This window comes from Haemaphysalis longicornis, unplaced genomic scaffold (genome assembly GCF_048455015.1).
Source record: "Haemaphysalis longicornis isolate Haplotype H1 unplaced genomic scaffold, Haemaphysalis longicornis Haplotype H1 scaffold_4, whole genome shotgun sequence".
Lineage (NCBI taxonomy): Eukaryota > Metazoa > Arthropoda > Arachnida > Ixodida > Ixodidae > Haemaphysalis > Haemaphysalis longicornis.
Window position 1 is genome coordinate 86,278,067 of NW_027526361.1, and position 24,430 is coordinate 86,302,496.

A 24,430-nucleotide genomic window follows, 5' to 3' on the forward strand; every position below is an offset into this window, starting at 1 on the left:
AGGGGAATGTATTCTGAAAATGCAGTCAACCGGAGCAATATTGCAAAATCTCTGTATGCTTACTACACAAAGACTCCACCCAAAGACAGCATTTAGAACAAGGGCGTTCCAAAAAAAGGCATTAGCACCAACCTTTTTCTTTTTCTGCGCGCAGCATCTTGGTTCTCATCCGACGAACGCTTTAAAACACGCCGCGGTGGTTTGTCTGTCGTCTGTAGATACGCAGGGTACCCTGGGAACACTGAGGGAACCGCGTCTGCCTTTAGTCGTTTCTGTTTTAGCCCGGAACGATAGTCGTCATCCTTAAAATGAACACCGCAAACAACTGAGCGGTCACTTGGAAACCAGACCTCTGCCGCAGAGCCTGAAATCAAATGCACCCGAAACGTCAGATACCGTAAGTATTATCTAGTGAATCACACAAACTCCATGAATAATATTTACCTTTGCGTTTGACAGCTTTGATCCACTCGTCCCGTATACACGTGGTGGGAAATTCATGGAAGCTGACTCCGACTGCCTTGCCCCGTTCGGATTTACAGAACGGAACACAGCAATACACCATTCTGACTCTTCGCCTATGGGCCCGTCTTACGTTTTTCCATACCGTTCAACTGCCGCAGGCGTAGAAAATAACTTGTGACAAGAACGACACAAACCACATGTACGTACCACGCTCGGAAAGAAGCAACAGAGCGCCGAGAGCGCTTTCCGAGGCTGCCGGGGCGCTCTGAAGAACAGCTGAGATGGATCGCCATCTCTCGGCAGGGGCGCGAAATAGAACGCCGCCAAGGCGCGCGCTGTGGCTTCCGCGGGTGAAGTGGTCGTAAGTATAGAGTAGGTCGTGGTTCAGAGGACGGTTCTCTGTACCGTGGTTCATCGTTAGTGCAACGCCAGGCAGCCGGGTTCGAGTGATGTCGTTACGCGGAGTTCTAGTTGGTGACAGCCAACTCAAATTCATGTGCAGGTTGCGGCTGCGGTTGTTGCCGTTTGTGGAGACCTGCACATTTAGCTTCGGTGGCCACAACACTCCCCGGCTGTCCGAAGCAGTGTCGCGCTTGCGTTGCCGCCCGGCAGATTTCGCCGTTCTCTATGTTGGGGGGAACGACCTAGATCGGACCGGCGCAGATCCGCAGCGGATATGTGACAGCATCAAGGTGTGTACAGAGGAAACCCTCGGACTATTTTGTTTGTCTGTGAAGGCGGGATGGACATTAAATGTCGCCCTATTTGTGTTGTAGGCCCTGGTGACCCAGCTGCAGCGCGAGGTGGCCCCTGCCGTGTACGTCTTCACGGTGCTGCCTCGTTGCTTCCAGTCGGCAAGCGCGAGTTCCACTCGTCGCTTGCTGAACAGGAAGCTAACGGCCACCCTGAAGCGTATGCGGGACGTCTACATACTGAACGCTGAGGTAACAATGGACGAGCTCGTATAGGCCTACGTGTATTGTTTTGTTCTCTAGTGGCTACGTATAACTATATTTCTAACGCTGTCTTAAAAAATTAGAAATTGTACACAACTTTAGCCAGTTTTGCCTGGAAGTATGTCTATAGAAGGTACCATTCTGTTGTAAAAACATGTTGACCGACCACGTGCTTCGCCTGCGACGTCGCTGTGTTCTCGAAATGCATGTTATCAAACTTGTCGTACCCCCCCCTCGCGTTTGCACTGAAGTACGTTTATAGAGTCGGAAATAGGAGCTAAAGTCCCACTTTGTATGAAACTTTCGAGAAGTCTGCCTTACAAAATTAGTAATGGCAGAGTGCCACTAAATGTTTGCTATATGGTTTAATACCCCGGCTACATTAGGATCCGAATGTCATTCAGCATCCGCCGTGCTACACTACAATTTCGATGGTATTTGAAAGATTTCACAATTGCTCGCCGTGCTGTAGTGGCACTGTTGTCGCCCCGTTCCGTTTTCGTACAATAAATAATACAACGATCAAATTTAGGAGCAGTCTAAGGCAGTAAAATGATGTCAAATTAGAAGAGGCACCAGTTTTTACTCTAATGTGGCGGCTGTCTTGCGTGTTTTTTTTTTTTTTTTGCGACTGACCCACTGGTTTTGAGAGTATTAAAATTAAATATGTCTGTTTCATATTTTAAGTAAATCAGCAGTGAACAAAGTTCCACAAACAATAATATTTTGTTTGTTTTACGTACGGAAGTATTATATTTTTTATTGCCAATCGAAGACGCTGCGTTCGAGACTGCTAGAAATGGCATTTGAAATCCCAAATGTCTCTTTTGGTGCTTATTTGGCTCGAATCTCATTTGAGCCGTATGTCATTTCAAAACATAGTGTAGCAGGGGCATAAAAAGAACATATTTATGGCAGAGGCACACTAAATGTTTGCATACATGGTTTAAAAAGAACTTAGTAGTGAACCGATGCCTGCTTCGCATTTCTTCGCGAGTCCTGTTGTTACCAAACATTAAATATCTGTACTGTGAAGTGTGCTTGCATTTGCCCTGACAGTCTGCTTGCTTTGTTGTTGAATTTGTGCGCAGCACCGTTTCCTGAACGCGACCAAACAGCCGAAGCGGTCCCTGTTTGCTGCGGATGGATACCACGTGTCGAGGGATCGTGGCATCGACGAGATGTCCGCGATCCTTGTGAAGGCGCTGGCCAGGCGGTACGGGCGGGGCATTCTCTCGCCAGACCGAGCTGCACCTGGTGCCAAGTACACCTTCTCCCGCTGTGTCCGCTGTGGAGCCAAGGGCCACGAGAGGAACGACTGCCTGCAGTACTGCTCGCCATCCTGAGGTGCAACAAGGCACCACCGAAGACCATCGGCTTGCTAAAACGGCCCTTTTCAGGGCCACATATTTGCCTGCCATGCGGGATTCGCTGCAGCCAACCCTTCTCACCCCGTAACCTGCTCTCTCTAGTGGTATGGTCAGCATAAAACCCTACTTGGTGAATAGGTGGTGGAGAAAACTACTTGCACATTCATTGCAGTACAGGCAGCCATGATTTGTGCTTGCCCTAGGCCGAGAGTTGCACTTTCTTTTTATATGCTCTTAATTTCAAAATTCTCGACTTGCATGTACACCTTCTCCCAAACACGAATCAGAAATGGTTTGTTCCACCCAGTTGATGAAGCCTCAGTGCCACCCGCCGCGGTGGCTCAGTGGCTAAGGCGTGGCGCTGCTGAGCAGAAAGTCGCGGGTTCGATTCCCGGCCGCGGCGGCCACTTTTCTGATGGAGGCGAAAAGCAAGAACGCCCGTGTGTGCAAGATTTTGGCGCACGATAAAGATCCCCAGGTGGTCAAAATTAATCCAGAGCCCTCCACTACGGCGCGCCTCATTGCCTGCGTTGTGTCGGTGCGTTAAACCCTACAATCAATCAAGCCTCAGCGTGTCCTCTGCCCCAGTCTTGGGCAGTAACTAGTTACTAGTAACGCGTTACCGGTAACTAGTTACTTTTTTCAGTAACTTGTAACTGTAACTAGTTACTTTTAAGTTAGAGGAACTTGTAACTGTAACACTGTTACTTTTTTGTTCAGTAACTGTAACGAGAAATATCGTTACAGTTACTTTATTTCTATAAAAAATTATCCAACGGCAACACCCATTAACGACCGGTGTACAGTTTGCCCATTTCCCTTTTTCGGCCTTTCTTCCGCAGAACCTTCGTCTAAAACTATGCCAGCTCACTCCCTTCTCATGGGTGAAAAACATCTGTACTAGAAATGTTTAGGCGTGCACGTGTGCGTCGTGTCCCACGCGGTCTACTAAGGGCTCGAAGTTTCTAAGTCTAAGCTGCAGTATTTTCCTCAGCAGCGTGACATCGCTCTCACCCAGGCCATAAATAGCGCTGCGACATGCGTCTAAGCGCACGTGGATGCATTTTCGCCACATCTGGAGGGCAGTAAAAGTGTTTGACACAAAGGCGAACAGGAAAACAAACACCCACAAAATGCACTGAAACCTTTTCACTTTCGCGGAAGCCTGGAAAACTCCGGTCAGGGCGTCGCTTTCTCATTAGCGACGTGCAGCCCCGTTTGCAGGGTCATAAAACGCCGCGGGGAGTCTCTCGGCGGCCTCACGCTCGTCCAGCCCTGTGCGCATTGTAGAGTGTCCGATTGACAAGTCGCAGTTGCTTGCGACCATTGTTCGCTTTAGAGACCCCTGGCCGTATTTGGGACCACACGTTTGGGACCCCTGGTCTAGGGGCTCCATCGAGCTGTACCAAGTGCTCGAACGACGTCTAGGAAGTAATAAATTTCATGCCCCTCCACACATACGACGACCCCAACGATGGTGGCCCCCGAGTGCCCTCCCACCAGCCAGCATCTTGGCCGGCAGACGTCTGACCACAGTGCCACTGCACGAAGAAATGTTCTTGGGAAGCCTCCCGACTTCGTTTCGAGGGCTGTGGCCGAAACGAAAACAGTAGCTACGTCTGCTTTTGAATGTTGGGTGCAAGGAATACTTGGGTGAGCTTCGTTCGGCCTATGCCTCAAAGCAAACGAAGGGAGCGGTTCCTGGGATCGGAGACGTGAGTGCTGTGGAAGGCTGGGATTGTGAGAGCAGTTTTTTTCCGGTCGAGACGCAAAATCCGCCTTTGTGAGGACGGCGGAGGGGGGGAGGGGGGGGAGAGGAGAGGAAGGGGAGGACGAAAACAGTAAAGCGTTCGTTTCAGTTTCTATTCCCTTTGGAAATATCTTGTCTCATTCCGGGGATGGGGGCGGCCGCGGGTTGGGGCGGGAGAACGACTCCGAGGGCCCCCGGACAAACGCCGCTTCGGCAATGGCTCAAATTGATCTCCGTCTCTGACCACAAGTACGAAATAAAAAGTCAACCAAGCGCTTTTTTTTTTAGTATCCTTCAAAAACACCTCGAGAGCCGATGTACTCCCACGCCCGTTTCCCCTTTCCTACGAGGGCCTTCCGTCGATCCGCCACCTCCGCCCCCTTTTTTCCATTCTCTCTCACTGCGCAGGGCGGTCAAGAGACGGCATTGTAGGCGAAAATAAATTAAGTTGACATTGAAAGATTGTTTCGGCTGTGTTGTCCTCCAGTTCGTCCTCTCTGATTCCAACTTTGAAAAACATTTCCATGAGTGAAACTTAAGCGCAAAGGATGAGGGAAAGGAGAAGAGAAAAGGGAAGGGGTTGGGGCGGTTCTCTTGTACGGCCGTACGCATGTGCGAAGGGCACACGTGCTGGGTTGTTCAGTCTTGGGGGGTGGTATATATGTGTTTCGTTTTCATTAAAACTTTCAGTTGATAGTAAGCGCCTGTGTCGTTCCCTTTCTCGTCCCTGTGAAAAATTTTGCGCTTAAGTTTCACTCATGGAAATTGCGAACCAACTAGCTCGTCTCTCCATTTTGCTTTGAAAAACAACTAATTCATGCTACAATGATGTTTGCAAATAAATTTCTTCCAGTGAAAGTGCAGCAACCAAAAAATAAAGTTCCTTATGATGGATAGCAAAACTTCCGTAATAAAGAAAGTGAGCCGTAAACAACGATTGTTTGGGCATGAGTGCATCATTTTAGGTCCCCTCGTGTATAGCTTTACTACGTGTAATTTTTACTACCTGCATGCCTTCGTACGTTTCTATTAAATAAGCCAAATCTTTTTAGCTATTACTTAGTTTTATACAGTAACGGAAAAGTAACGACGTTACTTTTTTGCAGTAACTGTAACTAGTTACTTTTTTAGGTTAGGTAACTGTAACTGTAACACTGTTACTTTTTTTCGGTAACGTGCCCATGACTGCTCTGCCCTAGGGAAATTTGCTGCTAATAGCCATGCCACATTGTTTCTTTCGGCAACCACTGATTTTCACAGAAGATGCCACACTTGCTTCCATTTACTCAATGCTGCATGGCTGTGTCTGCTTAACACATCATTTCTGCTTGCATGCTATATTTCTGCTATATATACTCTTAAGCATCAGCTAACCTGAACCAAAGTAATTATGGCTAGCAATTTTGCAAGGAGTCCTCTAAAATCAGGATTCAAGAATAGCAGTGCATATCTTCGTACGAGACAGGCACACTTCATTGCACGACATCCTCATTATTAGCTTTAAAATAGCTCTCTATTGCTGCTGTTCTGCATCAGAGCTTTAGGGCAGTTTACATTGGCATGTTGTAAGCTTTACAGTGCATCTCAGAAAGCTCACGCATTCTGCAATTAAATGTAGTTGCTGCGTGTTTTTGACCCCCGTCATAATTCTAGGCTTTGCTGCTGCTTTGGCACAAATACTTCGTTGGGCAATTTTATTCATGCTTGCTGCATGAATATTGCCTGTACTGTACTCTTGCCACTGCAGAGAAAGGAATGGATTCAGATGACAGAGCATGCATTTGAAGTCTGTGGGAGGGGCCTTTGTGGTGCAGTGGACAGTAGGAGGCTGATTATGCACAAATATTCGTCATCGTGACTCAAAATGGCCATGGCAGCTAACCTGCACCAAGCCATTCTGCTAAGAGACATTATTCTGTTACCTGTTCATGTGCGCTGCATTCTACCATTTAGGATACCGCAAAGTTAGGGGGCTACTATGTAAGCTCCTTTTGCTTGAAAACAAGCGCCTTGATCTCTGATGTCTTGAGGTTTGTTGCCTTTTACTGGGTTTCATGATGGTTCTCTAAACACTTACAAACCACTGCATTGCACACACCCTTGATAAGCGTCAAAGTTTCTGAATAAATAAAATTAACCATAAGGCTACCACGTTAGGACGACCTGATTGTTTGGTTGATCATTAGCGAATAAAAAAATTTTGTAACACACAAAGTGATTATCTATCAACACACCATTAGGAACAATTGTTGAATCATTGCTTTGACAAGTGGAGTTATCTGAAGGGGATTCCTCTTGTTGAAATGTTGGCTCTATCAAGGTTCCCATTGTGGTGCTCAAAAATCGACACAGCTGTGAAAGACCTTGAAAACCCTCGCATTTCCATCATGAATGCAATTTTTATTGGAATGCTGCAGGTGCACAACGAACCACCATGTGGAAAGTTAAGTTGCAGAAGTTCATAATCAAGCGGTACTGTTGCTAGTCTTTCAAATGAGGTGTGCTCGTGGCAGCCTCCACCATGCACTCAATAGTTCCCATTTCCCACCCTGGCCTATATTGCTGTCTGTAGCAAAGAGATGTCTCTGAAGCGAACTTTCCAGGTAAATCATGTTTATTTGGATTAGTATGAATACAGTGTAGGCCCCATTGCCAAGGTAGTGTGGCAACACTCCTATTAGAGCACATCTCAAGCAATAAGGGAAACACCAACTGCAGCCCAGGCAACACATTTCTCAACATGTCTTCAGCTCCCTCAGTGTTGCATTCACAGCTCAAAATGAAAGTTCTTGGAGCACCAGTGACTTGTCCAGTAGCAGGTGCAGCAGGCAATGGGGATGGAGCATCTTCATGACAACAGGAACTTGCTGAATACAGAAAAACGAAACACATACATGAGTGACCATACTCTGCAGGACTGCATTTTAGGTAGTTGGACTGACAGGTAATAAATGAGTTTGTTCTCAGCTCGCAAAAAAAGCCTAGCACATGTTTGGGGAGGGGGCGGGGGTAGTGCACATCCAACTGCAGGCAAAAGTGGCGACATTCCAAGGCACTGAAATTTTTGTAGCACCTGTGAATGTGGTCTCCTAGCAAGCGAAAGAAAATGTACAGAGGCTGTAAGTGAGCCTTCACATCCGTCAACGGTAGCGAAACCCAAATGTCAGTCTGAGCAGGCCACGAGTTCTTTTGTAGCATGCTTTGGCAGCATGACAAGCTAAGGAGGGTTGCAGCATGCAGTAACTGAGGACAGCCAGGCTGTAATTGCAGGGAATGAATAGGCAAAATACGATGCTGCCAATGTCAAGATTACGGTGCACATTAAATAGCCCCAGGTTGTCTAAATTAGTCCGTAGCCCTCCACTAAGCTGTGCTTCGTGGCCCAGGTGTTGCTTTTTTTAAGATTAAACTGTAAGCAAAAGCATGCATTTTCTGTTGTACAGGAGTATCTGTCCCCACAGTTGGCCTCTTCTAGCACTGCTAGTTTAGCCGTGGTCAATTGTAGCAGCACCGAATCTCTCCCTTCCCCCCCCCTGGCTATCCAAAAAGAACCCATGGCAGCATGCTACCGAAGCGAGAGTGGACGGGGCTGCGGTGGGCCATTGTGGGCCGTGGCCCAGGGTGGAAGTCCTCTGGAGCTTAACGGGCTCAGGCAGGGTTGGGTATGCACCATCCCGGGGAAACGGGCACTGGATAAGGGGTGCAAGAAAACATACAGGCAGTCCAGAGCAACACTTTCAGCTCCGAGACAGGCTAAGTAGACGGATGGCATGCACACACGTAACCATGATATAGAACTAGCTTTCATTGTCGCGTCACCTGTTGGTCCGCGGGTGCAAGCACCACTCCTACCAAGCAGAGGCATGGGCTTGAGTTGCTTGAAAACTGGACTGGGTGGTTCATCTAGGTTGGCCCAAGCATGTGCTTGGGCCAACCTAGATGAACCACCCAGTCCAGTTTTCAGTCCAAAGATTACCAGTGCGGGATGACATGCAATTTGAATGCAACTGTAGTGCATACCATAATCACAACACATTTATTATTAATGATACTGCCATCTTTTACCAAACAGGAATGTGCAGGCTGAGTTTTTTAAATGAAGTATATGTTGTGCTGGTTGAAATCTGCTAATACTAGCCCGCCTCCTTGGTAGGAGCCTCCCTATCCGCCACCTGGGAGACGCGCTCTCTAGCAGGCAGGCTCTGCTGAGAGAAAAATGTTCTGGCTCACTGCCAGATGCAGCATAACACTGCAGCCTCACCATGGGAAGACCCGAAGGTGTGGGGGGGAGGGGAAGAGAAGGGGGTGTAAAGAGGTGGCACATGTGAATTGACACGGTAGATGCAAAATACATTCTGCGGGCTGAATACATAGAGAAAATGCATGCATATTTACAGTATATACATATTTACACTATATACAGATGCTCACTAGCAGCCCTCGGCAAGAAGGAGGCACCTGTGTCCATCCGAGCCCATGCAGTGTACCACGCGTCAGCCTCAGCATTATTTAACACTATATACAAATACTTACCAGCAGCCCACATGGCCACGCTCGGAGGCACCTCTGGTGCTCTAACACATGTACCATCCAAGCCATGGCCACGCGGCTGCATGCCTTAAGTTAGACGTAGAGACGCGGCAGCTGCTTGGGTAGGAGAACATGACCAGCAAATGACCTATTAAAAGCTGCCACCGAAACGTTGCCACTCTTGCCCTTTTGCACAAACGCCAATATCAACAGTATTCATGCCCTGATGATGTGCTTATCACATCACTTGCCAATTCGCCATCCATAATTTGCTTCTTCAGTATTTCTTTCTGATGCTCAGTTGGCTTCGAAAGGCTACTAGATGGGGCTGCCAGCCTGCGCTTTTTTGTGGAGTAAAACCTAGGCTGCTGCATAATCTTCTTGTTCGCTGGTTCTTTTGGCAGATCTGAAACCTTGGAAACATTACGGTCCTTTTCCCACATTTCCAATCCATGGTCCAAAAGCTTGATCATCTTCTCTTGGGTTTCTGCAGATGTTGAAGATGCATAGCATGCTGCGTAGGCATCCAGCTTTATTTTAAATGCAACGGCGCGTTCTACACTGGTAGATGCCTTTGTTGTTGCTATGCTGTCAAGCACCCGCTTTGCCTCATGTTCTTTGGATACACTGTCAGGCAGGTCCTGCACATTCTCATCATCTGTTCTTGCAGCCTTACTTGCTATGAGCACAGCATGAATGTGCTTGCAGACAGTGAAGTGGATGAGGTGTTCATCACAACTGCAAGCATACATGTGCACACATACGTTGCATTCGTCACATTTGAGGGGACAGCAGACTTCTTCAGCTACTTTCGAAACAGTGTAGAAGATATCTGGGTTCACCTGGGAAGGCACGCTCCATGTTCCATCCTCATTTGGTTGTACACTGCTAGTGAACTTCTTTGCAGCTTCGTGGCTGTTCAGGATTTTGCTCGTTTTCCGAGTCCTCCGACCCTTTAGAATGGCAATGGCCCTGTTCCTGATATTCCTATACGTCATTGTCATCAGAGCAGAAATTAGCCTGTCTACACGACGGTTCTTTTCGCCTTTCATCACATCGTGCTTCAAAGTTCTATGCATCCTCTCGAGATGCATGTTGGTGTTCACACCATTCCGAAGTCTATAGCAATAAGGCCAGAGTTGCAGGCGGCCTGGAGCTGCGTAGTACCTACTAAAGTACTGCATGAAATCTTCCAAGGCAGGCTCATTTTCTTTCAAGGCTATGAAACCCTGCAGGAGGCTCTGGAACTCATCTTGATCAGTGCACGCCATGAGAACACGAACGGCTTTGTAAACAACTGCTTGAAGCTCATTACCTGGTATAAGGCTGTGGATCTTCTCCCTCCAGTTCTTGTCCACATGCCAAGTGCAAAGAAGCCTGTGTTCTGGCTGTCCCATGACAGATTTCCATGCGTCGTAATATTCTATGGCATCATCGGACATGAAGACGTCAGATGTGATGGCTCCTGTGGCTAGCTTCAGACTTTCAAAAAAGGCCTTCAGCGTTTTCGCATTTGTTCTGTTGCTTATCAAATAAGCTACGGGCACACCTTTCTTATACTCATCTAAAACTAGAAGCGTGGTTAGCTGGAAGTCATAAATGTTAGTTCCATGAGTGGAATCGACGCACACAATGCCAGACCCATATTTGTTTAGCATCTCTTCCTGTAGCTCTGTCATTAATGCTAGAGCAAAGTCTTCCTTGCTGAAACTGTCATCTTTCCACTGCTCTCCCTGCTGCTTATACAGCCGGACAACTGGCTCATCTTGGGCCTTCATGGCTTCCACCCACATGTGCACGCTTGTTGCGTCGTCAGGATGGCACCGTTCTGGAGCAAAAAGGTTGAATTCACGACTAATGTTGTGCAGCTGTATGCGCTCTGTTGCCTGTAAAGGTGTTAAATCATCTCCAACAAAGATGGTTGCACTGATCCTATCCAAAATTGTGTTTAGAGACACACCTTTTGCAAGCTCTTCTGCTATTTCCGCTCTTTCAGCAGCAGTCATCATCAAGTGATTAACATCTCTGTCGTGCCCATAGTGGTGCTTTCGATACGACACTTCAACAGAAGCTCCAGGAGTGCCGTCAGCATTTGTGGTAGCAGTTATAGAGGCTAGACAGATCTTGCCAGACTTACAGGATCCTTGACTTTTCATCAAACGTACTCCTTTGCCTCGCCTGGGCGCAGCCGTTCCTGACCTGTGGCAGCGATAGTAGGTCCGCAACTTGCCACCGGCAACGCTTGAGGCACCATGCTGTTTAACGAAGCGACAGCGCTGGCTTTTTTCCTCACCTAATCGCCATTTATCAAAGTCTGCAACAGCGAAAAAAATGGGAAGAACAGACGCATTAGAGAGCCAAAGCATGATGACAGTTTCTATCAGAGGTTAACAGGACACATCGTACTGCCTCATGACAGCCAATGCCTGCAAGCTGACTCATATCCTTTTCCTTTCCCTTTCCCCACCCCTCCCCAAACGAAAACAAGAAAAAAGTGGGGAACAAAACCAGCATTAGCAAAACTATGTCTGGTTTACAGCCAATTAGATTTTAATGAGCAGGGGCAAGTGCCCAAAATGTAAATTTCAGAAAAACACAAACAATCGATTAAAAAAAAAGCACCAAAATACATGAAAATCACAACACGAAAAGAGCACAGGAGCACAACACTGCAGTTTGAAGAGGTCCTAAACCAATGCCTGCAAGCCATGCAAAGAGGTGAAGTGTTACATAATGCTTGTAGTGTCCACACATGCACGGCTGCTTTTCGAAATGGTATCAAAACACAAAAATGTCGGCCAAGGGCACTTAACTTTCTAGTGAGCAGTGAAAAGGTACATTTAGCACTGCTTGCTATCTTCACCGATAAAGCCTATTCAACACCGCTCACATTCAGGAACATATGAAAGCTAGATCTGAAACACTGCAGCAATAATTGCACTTTAATACGGTCGTGAATGTGGTGGGCTTTGGCTTTGAGTTGCGAAGGGTGATGCACCTGACCTTACGAAGAGGGGGAAAAAAAAAGAACGAACACCAACGCGCATCCCCGCAGGCTTGTCAAAAGCAAGGCATGCCCTGCGGGTGTAACTGCAAGCGTCATGCGCATTATTAGGCAGTTTTAGCATATCGTTACCGTGTTTGCGTTACCAGAATCCGGAGCTTCCATTTACCGCTGAAAACGGTGAAACACGTTTTAGACTCGCCGCGGTGGCTCAGTGGCTAAGGCGTTGCGCTGCTGAGCACAAGGTTGCGGGTTCGATTCCCGGCCGCGGCGGCCGCTTTTCTGATGGAGGCGAAAAGCAAAAACGCCCGTGTGTACGAGATTTCGGCGCACGTTAAAGATCCCCAGGTGGTCAAAATTAATCCGGAGCCCTCCACTACGGCGCGCCTCATCGCCTGCGCTGCGTCGGTGCGTTAAACCGTGCAATCAGAAACACGTTTTAGCTATCCGTTTGCGTATCCCGGCCGCCGTAGCAGGTAGCGACGCCTGTTGAATTTGTCTCAAAGCAAATTGCGCATAATTTTGTTGCTAATAGCTATTTGCATTCGTTTAAGGTAACTTGAATATTTCACATTTCAGGTGAAGCATTCACACAAGCTGTAATTGTTTTGAAAATACTGTAGCCATCACCTGTACAGCTTTAAAAAGAAAACGTGTTGGTGGCGCCATCTACTTAGTAAAGTTAGAATCAAAGTAAAATAGAATTTGCCCCAGCGCTAAATATTTAGGCAAGAAATGAGTAAAATATGTAGTAATTACTCAATAACCTACACTACGTTGCCCAGCACAACTTTTGGAGGCCTAAAAGCACTTTGCGAGCTCGGAAACTTATCGGAACTGTTTGAGGCGGGCAAGGCTTAGCACGAGTATGGATAGCCATTTTGCTCGCTCATCTGAGAAAAATGGTCGTTTGTCGCTTTCCTGAGCATTATTTAACAAGAAACACGTAATAAACAGCATCAAGTAAGATTACTTTCACAGGCTGTACCAAGCATAGGTACCAAGCATAAAGCGCCGAGCGCACTGCATTTGTTGTATTCAATACGCGACGGTACACTTTGTCTGCTAGAAGCTCGCTGGCGACGGTAAAGCCTGTGCCGGTAAGTTACTGTTCACGTTAACTCTCGCTCATGCGCAGTCGACTCCCGCAAACACGGTAAACGGTAACGTAAACACGGTTGTGTCACGTTGCCTTGATTCCAAGATTTTTTTTTTAGCGCCGCCACGACGGTGGACCGAAACACAAAGACACACCGTGCGCTGTGAGTCTTCCTTCCGTTTCGTTCCGCCGTCTTTGCGGCGCTTTTAAACCCTTGCAGTGATGTACCATCTCGCCAGAACCACGGCTCCGCGTCGTAATGTTGTTGTAATATGGTGAATGCGCGCAACTGCCACTTGCGAACGTTACCATGCTAATACGTTAGGCCTAGAAATTTGGAACGGTCACAACATGAAACAAGCGGAGGTTGATTTTACACGGTGACGAATATACGTCGGCTTACATTTCATTTGATTCAGTTTAGCTAACAGCAGGAAAGATACCGCCCGGCATTAATTGCAACGTCGCTGAGCGTGGACTTGACACTTGATAGGCCTACGTTGAGGCCTAACCAAAATTTGTAACACAGTCGCAAACAAAACAATGAAGTCATCGTTTCTATCTAACACTAATGTCCATTCAATGAAATATGAATATCTCTTCGCTCATATTTACATTTTCTTACTTCTAAACGCTGCTCACAGCTATTCAAGGTCACGTACGATAAAAGTCCTTAAATCACTGAGCACAATACTAGATGAAGCGGATTAACGTAGGCGAAATAAAAGCAAACTATTCCAAGTTTTCTTACCTTCAGCGCTGCCGAAGACCAGTTGCACAATCTCAGCGTCAAAACCGTGCATCGCTCTGTGGTGAAGGACGAGGTTGTCAAAAGTTGTAACGCTGTGACCGCATTTGTCACACTTCATGTGGCTTTTTGAGCTTGTCCCCTCTTTGTGGTGCACGTTTCTCTCGTGTTTAAGCATGACTTTTCGTTGCGAAAACACCTTGTCGCAGTCAGAGCAGCGCCGACGATCCTCATCGGTGGGAGCAGCACTCGACGAGCCCGCCATGCCGCAGAAAAGTAAATGCGCCGCAAACGTCGGAGGTCAGAGCAGCGCACCTTCAAGGCAGCACGTCTTTCTCCCATAAAAAAAAAAGCCATCCTTAAAAATGACGTCACATCCGCTTGTAAACCAACCAATCAGTGTGCTTAGAATTGACCAATCAGGGTGCGGTGCCTGCTGGCCCGATATGCTTGTCGCTGGACGGCCTCGAGTTGGAGGTCTTGGTTGCCAGATCGCTTAGAGGATCCCGTAACGCCAAGCGGTGTCATAGGCCTTCTCAAGGTCAAAAAACACCATTGCGCAAAACTGTTTGTGGATGAAAGCGTCATTGATGTATGATTCAAGGGCGACAAGTTGGTCATTTGTAGATCGCCCCGCCCTGAAGCCTGCCTGGCAGCCCTCGAGAAGACCGTTGTACTCAAGAAAGTACACCAGTCTCGCGTTTATCATATTCTCAAGAAGCTTACACAGGCAGCTTGTCAAGGCGATGGGACGATAACTGGCGGTAGAGGAAGGGTCCTTCCCTTCCTTCAGAAACGCCACTACTATGGCCTCCCTCCAAGATTTTGGAATTTTTCCCGAAAGATGCATATTTTATTGTATAGATGTAGGAGTGTTTCAAAAGTTTCTGGGTGTAGGTGTTGTATCATGGTGTATGTGATTTTGTCTGCACCTAGAGCTGAAGGCTTACATGTGGTCAGAGCGGCCTTCAGCTCATGAATTGAAAAAGGAGAATTGTAGGACGTGTGCAACTTGTTGTTATCACGCAGGGACTTCTTTTCCGCAGATGTTTTGTGTTTTATGATAGTGTGCTGAACTGGACACGTGTTCGGAATGTTGTGCAAGCGTGTTAGCCTGGTCTTCGAGTGTGTCCCCTGTTGTATACTGACCAGGGGCAGGCTGTGTGTCTGTTGTCCTTTGAGTTTGTGTATACATGTCCATACCTTGCGTGTGTCTGTGTATGATTTGATGGAAGTGAGGAAGGCGCGCCAACTCTCCCTTTTCGCCTCGCGACGCACCCGCTTCCCAAAAGCCTTTGCCCGTTTAAAAAAAAATGAGGTTACCCGACGTGGGGTACCGGTGAAGGACACCCCACGCCTTGTTCTGGACATCTCGCGCCCGCCTACAGTCCTCATTCCACCAGGGCCTCCTTGGGTTGCGGGACGCACTGGAGGCCTGGGGAATGGACTTTTGGCAGGCGTCGAGGATGTGCGCCGTGATGAGGTGGGCGGCTTCCTCCACGTGTAGGTGTTTTATGGATGTGTGGTGTAGTTTAGATGTTTCTGTGAATGTGCTCCAGTTTGCTTTTGATTCATTAAACCAATTATGGGAAGATGGACTGCTTGGGCCTTTACCTATGTATGTTAGGGATGTGGGGAAGTGGTCACTACCATATGGGTCCGTGCCCACGCTCCACTCAAGACATGGAAAGAGAATTGCAACCAATAGCCAAGTCGAGATGTGAGTACGTATTATGTCCTAAGTTATGGTATGTAGGCTGTTTTTTGTTGAAAAGGCATGCTCCTGAAGATGTAAGGAATTTCTCTATCAGGCGACCTCGGGCATCCGTTCTGGAGGAGCCCCAAAGAGAGTTGTGCGCATTAAGGTCGCCTGTTAGGATGTATGGTTCGGGCAGCTGGTCGACCAGCGCCTCGAAGTCGGAGCTCGAAAGTGCATGATCAGGAGGAATGTATATGGAACACACCGTTATCAATATATTGAATATTATTGTGCAAATTGCTACAGCCTCAAGGACAGTGTTCAAAGTGACAGGGTGGCATGCTAAGGATTTCCGGGCGATTATGGCCACACCCCCAGAAGAGTGTGTGCAGCCAACCCTGTCCTTTCTGAATAGCATGTACCTACTTAAGAAATCTGTCTGTTTAGAATTGAAATGTGTCTCTTGGAGACACACGAGACTTGGCTGATTGGCATGCAGCAGCTCATACACATCATCAAGATTTTTAAGGAGGCCTCTGCAGTTCCATTGAATTATGTTTTCTGTTCCCATTATTTGCGTTTAAGAATGGATGGAGTGTGTGTGTGTGTGTGTGTTCATGTGTCGTCTTTCGGGGCTGTGACTCTTGGATTGGGCTTTTTGGGCCTTTCTGTAGGCTTGGAAGTCGGTGGCCGCTCCTTGCGCTGCGTTGCAGGCAGGAACGGCCCGACATCCATCTCGTCGTCGGATGTCCGAGGGGTGCCCGACGGACCGGGCCCCCCCGGACTTGGCCCCCCTTCCGGAGCCCTTCGTTTGAGCCGCCACCGCCAAGGGCGTCCGGGGCACCAGAGGTGGCACAGGCGGTGCAGTGGCGGTGGGAGCCGATTCGGGGCCCGTGGTGTCCATCCCCTCGGCACCCTCCAACGCACTGGAGGACGGGGAGGCAGAGGCGGGAGCGGTACCGGTCCCAACAGAAGTGGTTTGCACCACAACCGCTGCTGCCTCAGCAAGCGGCGTGGTGCCTGGTTGGGCTGCGTAAGGCAACCCAGCGGGGGGGGGGGGGGGGGGGGGGGGGCGGGCGGGACCAGGTTAGGTTAGACTCGTTGAACTGGGTCCCTGTAGACACCACACGCCGCTCCGCCCCCCCCCCCCCCCCGGCGAGCTGCGTCAGCGTACCTCCCCAGGGGGAGAGGCGAACCTCTCTCGCGCCTCCAGGAAGGTGATGTTCTCAGTTACCTTGATGTTGATTATCTTTTTTTCCTGTTGGAACTTTTCACACTTGCGGGAGTACGATGCATGCATGCGGCCCACCGCAGTTCACACAAGACAGGGTATCGGATGGACAATTGTCACTTCACTCGGATGATCATTCGCCGCGCATTTCGCACACGTCGTTCGGCCACGGCAAGAGTTTGTACCATGCCGGAACCGCTGGCACTTAAAACAGCGCCGCGGGTTCGGGATGTACGGACAGATGGAGCAACGGATAAAACCTGCATTTACGTGTTGTGGGAGAACTGCGCGGTCAAAAGTCGAGATAATGTGCTTGGTGGGAATCTCCTTGTCGTCTCTGCGGATAGCGATGCGTCTCACGGCAGTGACGCCCTGTTCCTTCAAACCGGCAAGGAGATCCGCATCCGTTTCGTTCAGATCTGTCTCGGATATCACACCCTGCGAGCTGTTGAGGCTCCGATGGGGTGTGACTGATGTCGAGATCAGCCAGTCTAGTCTGAGCTAGAAGCTTTGCAGACTCCTGCTTGTCTTTATTTCGATTAGGAGTTCACCAGAACCTTTGTTTTTTGCACTTATACAATTTTCCTATTATGGCTTCAAGATACTTGGCGATCAAGAAGACTGACTGATATGCAAGATGGAGGGTTGGATTGAGGGACTCCATGACAAGAAATCAAGAGTAATGATCTGGTTCAGGATATGTCAAAGATGGCAATGGGGGAAACGATACTTCTGTGCGGCCCCTTTTAGGGGGCCGATCACGGTTGGGGGGGGTTTGAAAATACCATACAGCATAGTATAAAAGGGCCCATATCCCCGCGAGGGGGACTCGAGTAAATGCGTCGCATAGGGGGTGGGTGTATTGCGTTAACGTTTAGTGTTTGGGGAGTTGGTGGTAGTGAATGCGTTGTATCAGCAGCTTCTTGACGTAGTTTGAATGAGTCAAGGATATAAGGCGCGTTCGTAGCCTTTCATTCTGTGTCGGTTTTGTGGCGCAGTGGGAAGAGCACCATGTACCTCGCGTTCCGCCCACAGGTAGTGAATGCGTTGTATCAGCAGCTTCTTGACGTAGTTTGAATGAGTCAAGGATATGAGGCGCGTTCGTAGCCTTCCATTCTGTGTCGGCTTTGTGGCACAGTGGGTAGAGCACCATGTACCTTGCGTTCCACCCGCAGGGTCGTGAGATCGAAACCAGGCGCCGGTAAGTATTATTTTTTTATAGTGTAGGGGGAGGGGTGCGGACCTGTTGTTGAGAGCGAGGAGGGTAGCGTGATGCAGGAGAGGAGTGGGGGAGAGGGCGCACCTGGAACGGCTGTTGCGGACGCCGACAACGCCGGGTGACATCGTGAGTTAAAGAAATGCTCTGCATTTAAAAGCAGGGAGATGAGGGTACTTTCTCCTTTGACCTTACCCTGGTAGTCAAAGAGGTCCTGGAGCACCCTGCATGGTAGACAGGCAGGGAGCCCATCGGCCGGAGCTTGACCAAGGCTCTGACGGCCACCGTTTACGGCTTCTACCCTTCACCTTTCAGCACCTCGCCACGGTTGGACACGGCTTATGTATGGGATCTCGGGGTCCGCGGTGTTGCTGCTCACCGTCACCATGAATACTCAAGGTGCCCTGTGCGGGGCTGATGCAGGAACAAAACAATAGGCCACATGGGAAACTCCGAAGAGAATGCAGGTGTCCGCCACCATGTCAAAACAGCCCGTTCCACAGAAAACTTGCCCTTTTCCCGGTGTTGTGTGCACATTCATGCATGTCAGACAAAAAGGATTGACAGGCTCCAAACGTATAAGCTCGCACTTCCATAAACAAGGAGAGACAGTGTGACCTCATCCCTTGTAAGAAAAAAAAACAGTACATTGTATTAACACCAGGTGGAGCTATAGCACTGCACGGGCTGATTTTTTCTGGCCCAGGCCCGGCCCGGCCCGAAAGCGCCATGCTCAGGCCTACCCGGGCCCGGCCCGGTGTTTTCAAATACTGTGCCAACCTGACCCGGGCCCGAAAGGTTTGGGCCCGGCCCGGCCCAGATTCAGCCAGTTATGCCTTGAGCATAAATGAGGCACTGTCCAATCCCCAGTTATTGTGAAGATACCAGCAGCAGACAAGATATTTTTTGGAGAGTGCTGTGAGAACTTGAGACATCACGATTTTCAGTGATACTGCGTATACCATCGGTTAATTGCGCTTGTGACACTTTTGCAAAATACTTGCAGGGCAATATTATAAGCAGAGGCATAGGTGGGTGTCTCATGCATGCAGTGCTAACCACGCAATGTCCTTATTGTATTTAAAAGAATGACTACAACATACAACGCCCACATAACATGGAAAAACGGTGGACATTTATAGTTGAGTTTACATCAATTTCTGACAAGCTGGGGCTGTTGAGTAACAACAGCAGAAAATTCGCCTGCAAACTTCGTTTATTGCACAATGCAATGAGAGAGCGAAAAAAAGCGCTGGAACTGCTCCTGGTGGGATTACACCAGGCTGAGTAGTTGAGACCGGCAGCCAGCCGGAGCCTCTAAAGGCTACAGCAGGCCTGAAAGAGGTGCATCTTTCATGATACCTTTCGCGGGAGGATACCGACGAGAGAATGTGGCATCAGAGGAGGTTGGCTTGCCAAAGCTGGGCCGCCTGACTTCATGCTCCCTCCTAAAATTTTCCTTCCTCCATGCATATCACGCGTTCGCCGTTCGACGCCGTTGCGGCACCCTGGCTCACCGAGGGAGACAGGCGCGGTGGTGGCGCGGCACCTCCTCTCTCATCTGTCTTCTCGGTCTTTTAGAATTCGTTGCCTGGGTTGTGTAGCTTTGTGTTCGAACAAACATCCGAACCAATAAAATCAGGCATTAGCATACAGGCGCCGTTACCCACAGGTATGAGACCCGGCAATGATGCAGGCCTGGCTCAGGTCCGAGGCCAGCTCAAGCCCGATCGAACAATCCCTTACCTGGACCTACCCGTCCCGCGGTCCGGGCATCCCTGGGCCTGTGCAGTGCTCTAGGTGAAGCTGTATTGACCCACAAATTTATTCTATCAAGAGCACCCCCTTTGGGAGCCATACATATCAAACCCATGCAACGTAGCAGCTCAGATGTCCTTTGGAAAAGAAAGCCAGCTGTAGTTCTCGAGTGCACCGAAGTCGTGTTTCTGATCCAGATGTAGCCAACGAGTGGAAATTAAAGATTTTGGGGTCTTTTACATAGGGGAGGACAAGAGTTTGCAACAACGATAGCCCTGCTTCTGGGAGAAAGCTACCAAGAACCACTCAAATTTTTCCGGCAGGAAATTCCGCTAGCTGCCCCCTAGAAACATCCGCATCGTTGCTGTAAACAGTTGCTCCTTCCCATCCCCATTTCAGAAGGGATCCCCCGGTATTTCATTTCTGAAAAGTAAGATGGGGGGCACAGAGGTTGTTTGCTATTTCATTGTGCAAAGAGTCGTAATTTTCAAATAAAGACATTCAGGGAGTGAAGAAACACACAGCCGTACGTACACAAACATGAACTGTGCACTGCAGATTGTTTTGGCCATTCTAGCAGATATATCAAAGAAATGAACCACACTATACCAATAAATAGGGTAACAGGACCATCCCCTTAGATAATGCCATTTTCAGGTATCAGCACGTTTCAAACAAGAAATAATAACACTTCCCTCCTTTCCCTTTTTTGTTGTGGTTTGGGCTACCTTACTCAATACATTTGCCAAATGGTGGAAACAAAGTTGGATGGGTAACCGACGTAAGTTTGTCTTGTGTTTCCTTACTCTCTGATTGTTCATAGGTGCTAGAACAGACGAGACAAGAACTGAATGTGAACTGTTTTTTACTGACAGAAGAACCATCGCAGTGGCAAATTACATGAGACACACACAGCTAGTGCATTTGCACGCATATCAATGGTGACGCCTAATTCTTTCCAATAAAAGTGCCCCTTTTTGGTTGCGTCAGTCTGCAAAGCTGCAGCGCGTGTTCAAATGGGCCATATACAGTGGGTTCCCGAGACAAATGCACAGTTCCCACCCACAGTTGCACTTCCCACACAAGCGTGGAGCAATCGTCACCCAGCTGGTGAGGCCACATTGCGATGTCAAAATTTTCACTTGCAGCATGGTCTTGTAGGGTAAATGGGTCCCCCTCTCTGACTCCACCTCTTTCATGCTGCACAAACATCCTCTGTCACAATGTTGTGTTTGCGCGCACACTCACACAGCTGAGCCCTTCCCCTCTTGCCGCACCAAGCATCCTACGACAGCGTGCCAAGGCTGTGGATCATAGGAGTCAGCGGAGGGAATACCCGGCTGTGTGGCTGCGCACATGGCGGACCAGGCCGCTATTGGAGGCAAAAGTCGTGGGGCACAGGTGGCACTTGTAGGGCCTCTCGCCCGTGTGGATGCGCACGTGCTTGACCAGGCTGGTCCTCTGCACGAAGGCCTTGCCGCAGTGGCTGCACTGGTGGGGGCGCTTGCCCGTGTGGATGCGCAGGTGGCTGACCAGGGTGCTCCTCTCTGTGAAGGCCTTGCCGCAGTGGTTGCACTGGTGGGGACGCTCGCCCGTGTGCGTGCGTATGTGTTTCTTGAGGGCACTCGAGTAGGGTGTCATGTAGCTGCAGTGTTGGCAGTAGAGCATTCGACGACCCGGTGGGGCGTCCTGCTGCCTGCTGTGGCCATTAGGGGAACAGCCTGCAACAGGGAGGAGAAGGAAAAAATTGATAGCCCTGCCACCGAAAAACACAGTGACTATGCACCAGCAGCGAGGTTTTAAAGGGGCCATGAAGGCAAAATGCAAGTTCATGTTATTCGAAAGATCTGGTGGTTTATTGTATCCCCAGTAGCAAACGATGCTTTATTACTGAGAAATTAAACATTTTAAGCTAAAATTTCGGGTCTCTCGCTAGGTCGTGCATTTTGTAACACCAGTGATGACATACGAAGGAAAGGTGTCTAAAACGAAAACTATTAATATTGACTACAGCTGCTGCAAATGACGAACCATCATTCCTTGCCGCCTCTACCCTTTGCCTTCACAGATGACGTGAATACCCGTGAAGGACTGCTGTGCGCACTTTGTTTCTGACCAGCTTTGTACCAGGCTTTTGTTACTGTTCTTAGTTGACAATCGTGAAAAATTGGGTATGCTTGACAAACCGAGTTATGCCAGTTGGCCAGCATTGTGTAATACAAGCCCAACATGCCTGATGGGTGCGCAGCATCCACAGGCATACTGCACGCCATAAAAACTGGTGCTTTTAAGCTGACATGTGTTTGTAACGCACATTGTTTACCCTTCCATTCTTACCACTATAGAAAAAATATGCACTAAGCTTAAGAGTAAGAACCTCGTTCTGCAAGCTTATAATCCCATTATTTTTTGTGTTGCATTTTGTCAGCTTCAGCCAGTTCCGGCATACTGCCCATAATACATCATAAGTACAGAGCGGAAAATAGCTAGGATGTTGCATGACTATTCTGTTTTCATCATTATACAGCTTACTTGAGTGAAGTTTGCGTTAAACGTGCTGTCCGTGTTATTTTAAAACGGCAACCTTTCGAATGAACCAAACTGGGAAGTCTTTCTTGGACTACTTAAATGCAAAAATTTTGGTTTCCCTGCCTGTCTCTTGACTTCTGGCCAAGAGTTGAACCATTTGCTAAACAGACCATGTCAGCAAAACCATTCCAAACAACTATATCTACTGGAATAATTCAGACATGTCCCCATTGTTTATCGCAAAGGCTACCTCAGGCACAATTGATGGAAAATGCAAATACGTAATTAGTAGCTGCTGTGTTCTTTCAGTCAAGAATACAGCTTGGGTTATTTTTTACGATATCAGGGGGGGAAAACAGCCCATTAAAAATAATGCGGAAAGACTCCAGTGCAGGCAAGGTAAAAGCAAGCACAAAAAAACAGCTCACACTGTCCTAGGCAGAGCAAGAGACAGAAGATAGAGAACGGAGTTTGCACTGTCCCAATAGATGAGCACGAGCAGTGTGAACGCGGGAAAATTTAATTGCAATGAACAAACCTCCATTCAACTAATCGCAAGAGTGAGAGGGGAGGGAATTGCGTGACGGGTGTGAAGAGTGTAGTGGCAGACGACGATAGTCATTTGATAACATTTGCAGTGAACCATGCAGATACACTGCCAACATTTTCGCCACTGTTATGGGACCCACCAGAATAAGCAGAATAAATCATGCTCGAGTCATTTTTCACAAACGAACCAGCTTAGGTTCCAACCATGGCGGTCACGCAAGGAATCGGCACACACAAAGCTGTTGCCAGCCGAATGAACTTGAAGAGACATTGAAGCAAATTAGTTCATGTCCTATTTGTTGCTGCATTATGAACTGTCCTCCACTTGATTAATTGATTATTAGCAGGTTTAATAGTCTCAATTTATTTTTAGCAGGTGGCCGAACAGAAATTTTCACGGAATAAGCACGGCGACTGTATAAAATAACCCAATGATGCCACAGTGGTGTGGAACCTCTCTCCATGCTAGGGTAGCCTTCAGAGCTATAGCGTTTGCCTTGTTTGTTAGTGGGGGTTGTTTAATGCAACAGCGGCAGCAAACTCGGTTGCTCAAAAACCTGGTGTCGCTGGGCTGAAGAGATAGCACACAACATGGTTGATGGATGGTTCACACATGCACAACTGAAAGGCCGACATCTCAGAGAATGCAAAATAATTAAGGTGAAAGAATGCTCAAATTCCCGACATGTTTCCCAAATAATTAAGGTGAAAGAATGCTCAAATTCCCGACATGTTTCCCAGAAAAGCTCCCGTAAACAAAGTAAAGCAACTGAATCAAAAATAAAATTGAGGAAATATGAATTGGGTAGGAATCAAACCCAAGAAATCTGAAATGCGAGACGTGCAGCATCCCCAACACCAGGGTGGCTCAGTGGCTCCAGCTAATTCAAAATGGCACCCACTGAATGTGCTGTGGCCTTCAACTTGGAAACACATGTTAGAGACATGTACCGAGGCCTACTTTCATAATTAGGGGCGTACTATTTAGAGAACGAGCAATCAAGCGAGTAACACTGTGCTTTGCTGCTAAATGTCTGCTTTGGGTGTTCAACAACGGCGCCATCATGCAGCGTCCACTAAAACCTGCATTCATACGGTACCCTCCCAACTGATTGTGCGTGAGGAGTGCAAACATGGGAAAGGAGAAAGGCACGAGGGGAAAATGATAAGGAAGGACATGCTCATCAATGGCACATTAATGCATTTGCATTCAGTGCATCATAAGGTGTCCTTGCACTTTCGCGTTTGTTCACTGAATGTTAAACATGGTGGCAGTCTGTTCAATTGAGCCCTGAGGGCTGCACCTTGTGCCATCATAGCTGACATCAATAATATAGCAGGCAGGATGATACGAGGAAAGCGGCACTTTTGACTGCACTTTGTCTATAAAGAAATGCGCGTAAATCCATAAAAGCTTAAAACCTAGCTTACCAATTCAAACTAGACAATCTTCACAACTGACAAAAGTGGCCCTTTAGGCTATTAGACACTAGCTAGACTAGCAGCCAGATTATAAATAGCTATGC

General features: G+C 48.2%; 1 protein-coding gene and 1 pseudogene across 2 annotated transcripts in view; one reads left to right on the forward strand and one right to left on the reverse strand.

Annotated features, from left to right (window-relative positions):
- LOC144179816 (uncharacterized) overlaps positions 1-24,430 on the reverse strand; it is a 105,708-nt pseudogene that overhangs the window by 20,061 nt on the left and 61,217 nt on the right. Inside the window, exons 5-6 of the transcript XR_013324332.1 lie at positions 21,192-21,547; positions 175-179 (exon numbers count right to left, since the gene is read on the reverse strand). The product of XR_013324332.1 is annotated as an uncharacterized LOC144179816 (transcript). The remainder of the gene's footprint in view (positions 1-174; positions 180-21,191; positions 21,548-24,430) is intronic.
- Positions 1,149-4,989, forward strand: LOC144178965 (uncharacterized). The gene is made up of 2 exons (XM_077707116.1): positions 1,149-1,409; positions 2,513-4,989. The coding sequence occupies exons 1-2, from the start codon at positions 1,380-1,382 to the stop codon at positions 2,765-2,767; spliced, it is 285 nt and encodes a 94-aa protein (XP_077563242.1). The 5' UTR covers positions 1,149-1,379; the 3' UTR covers positions 2,768-4,989.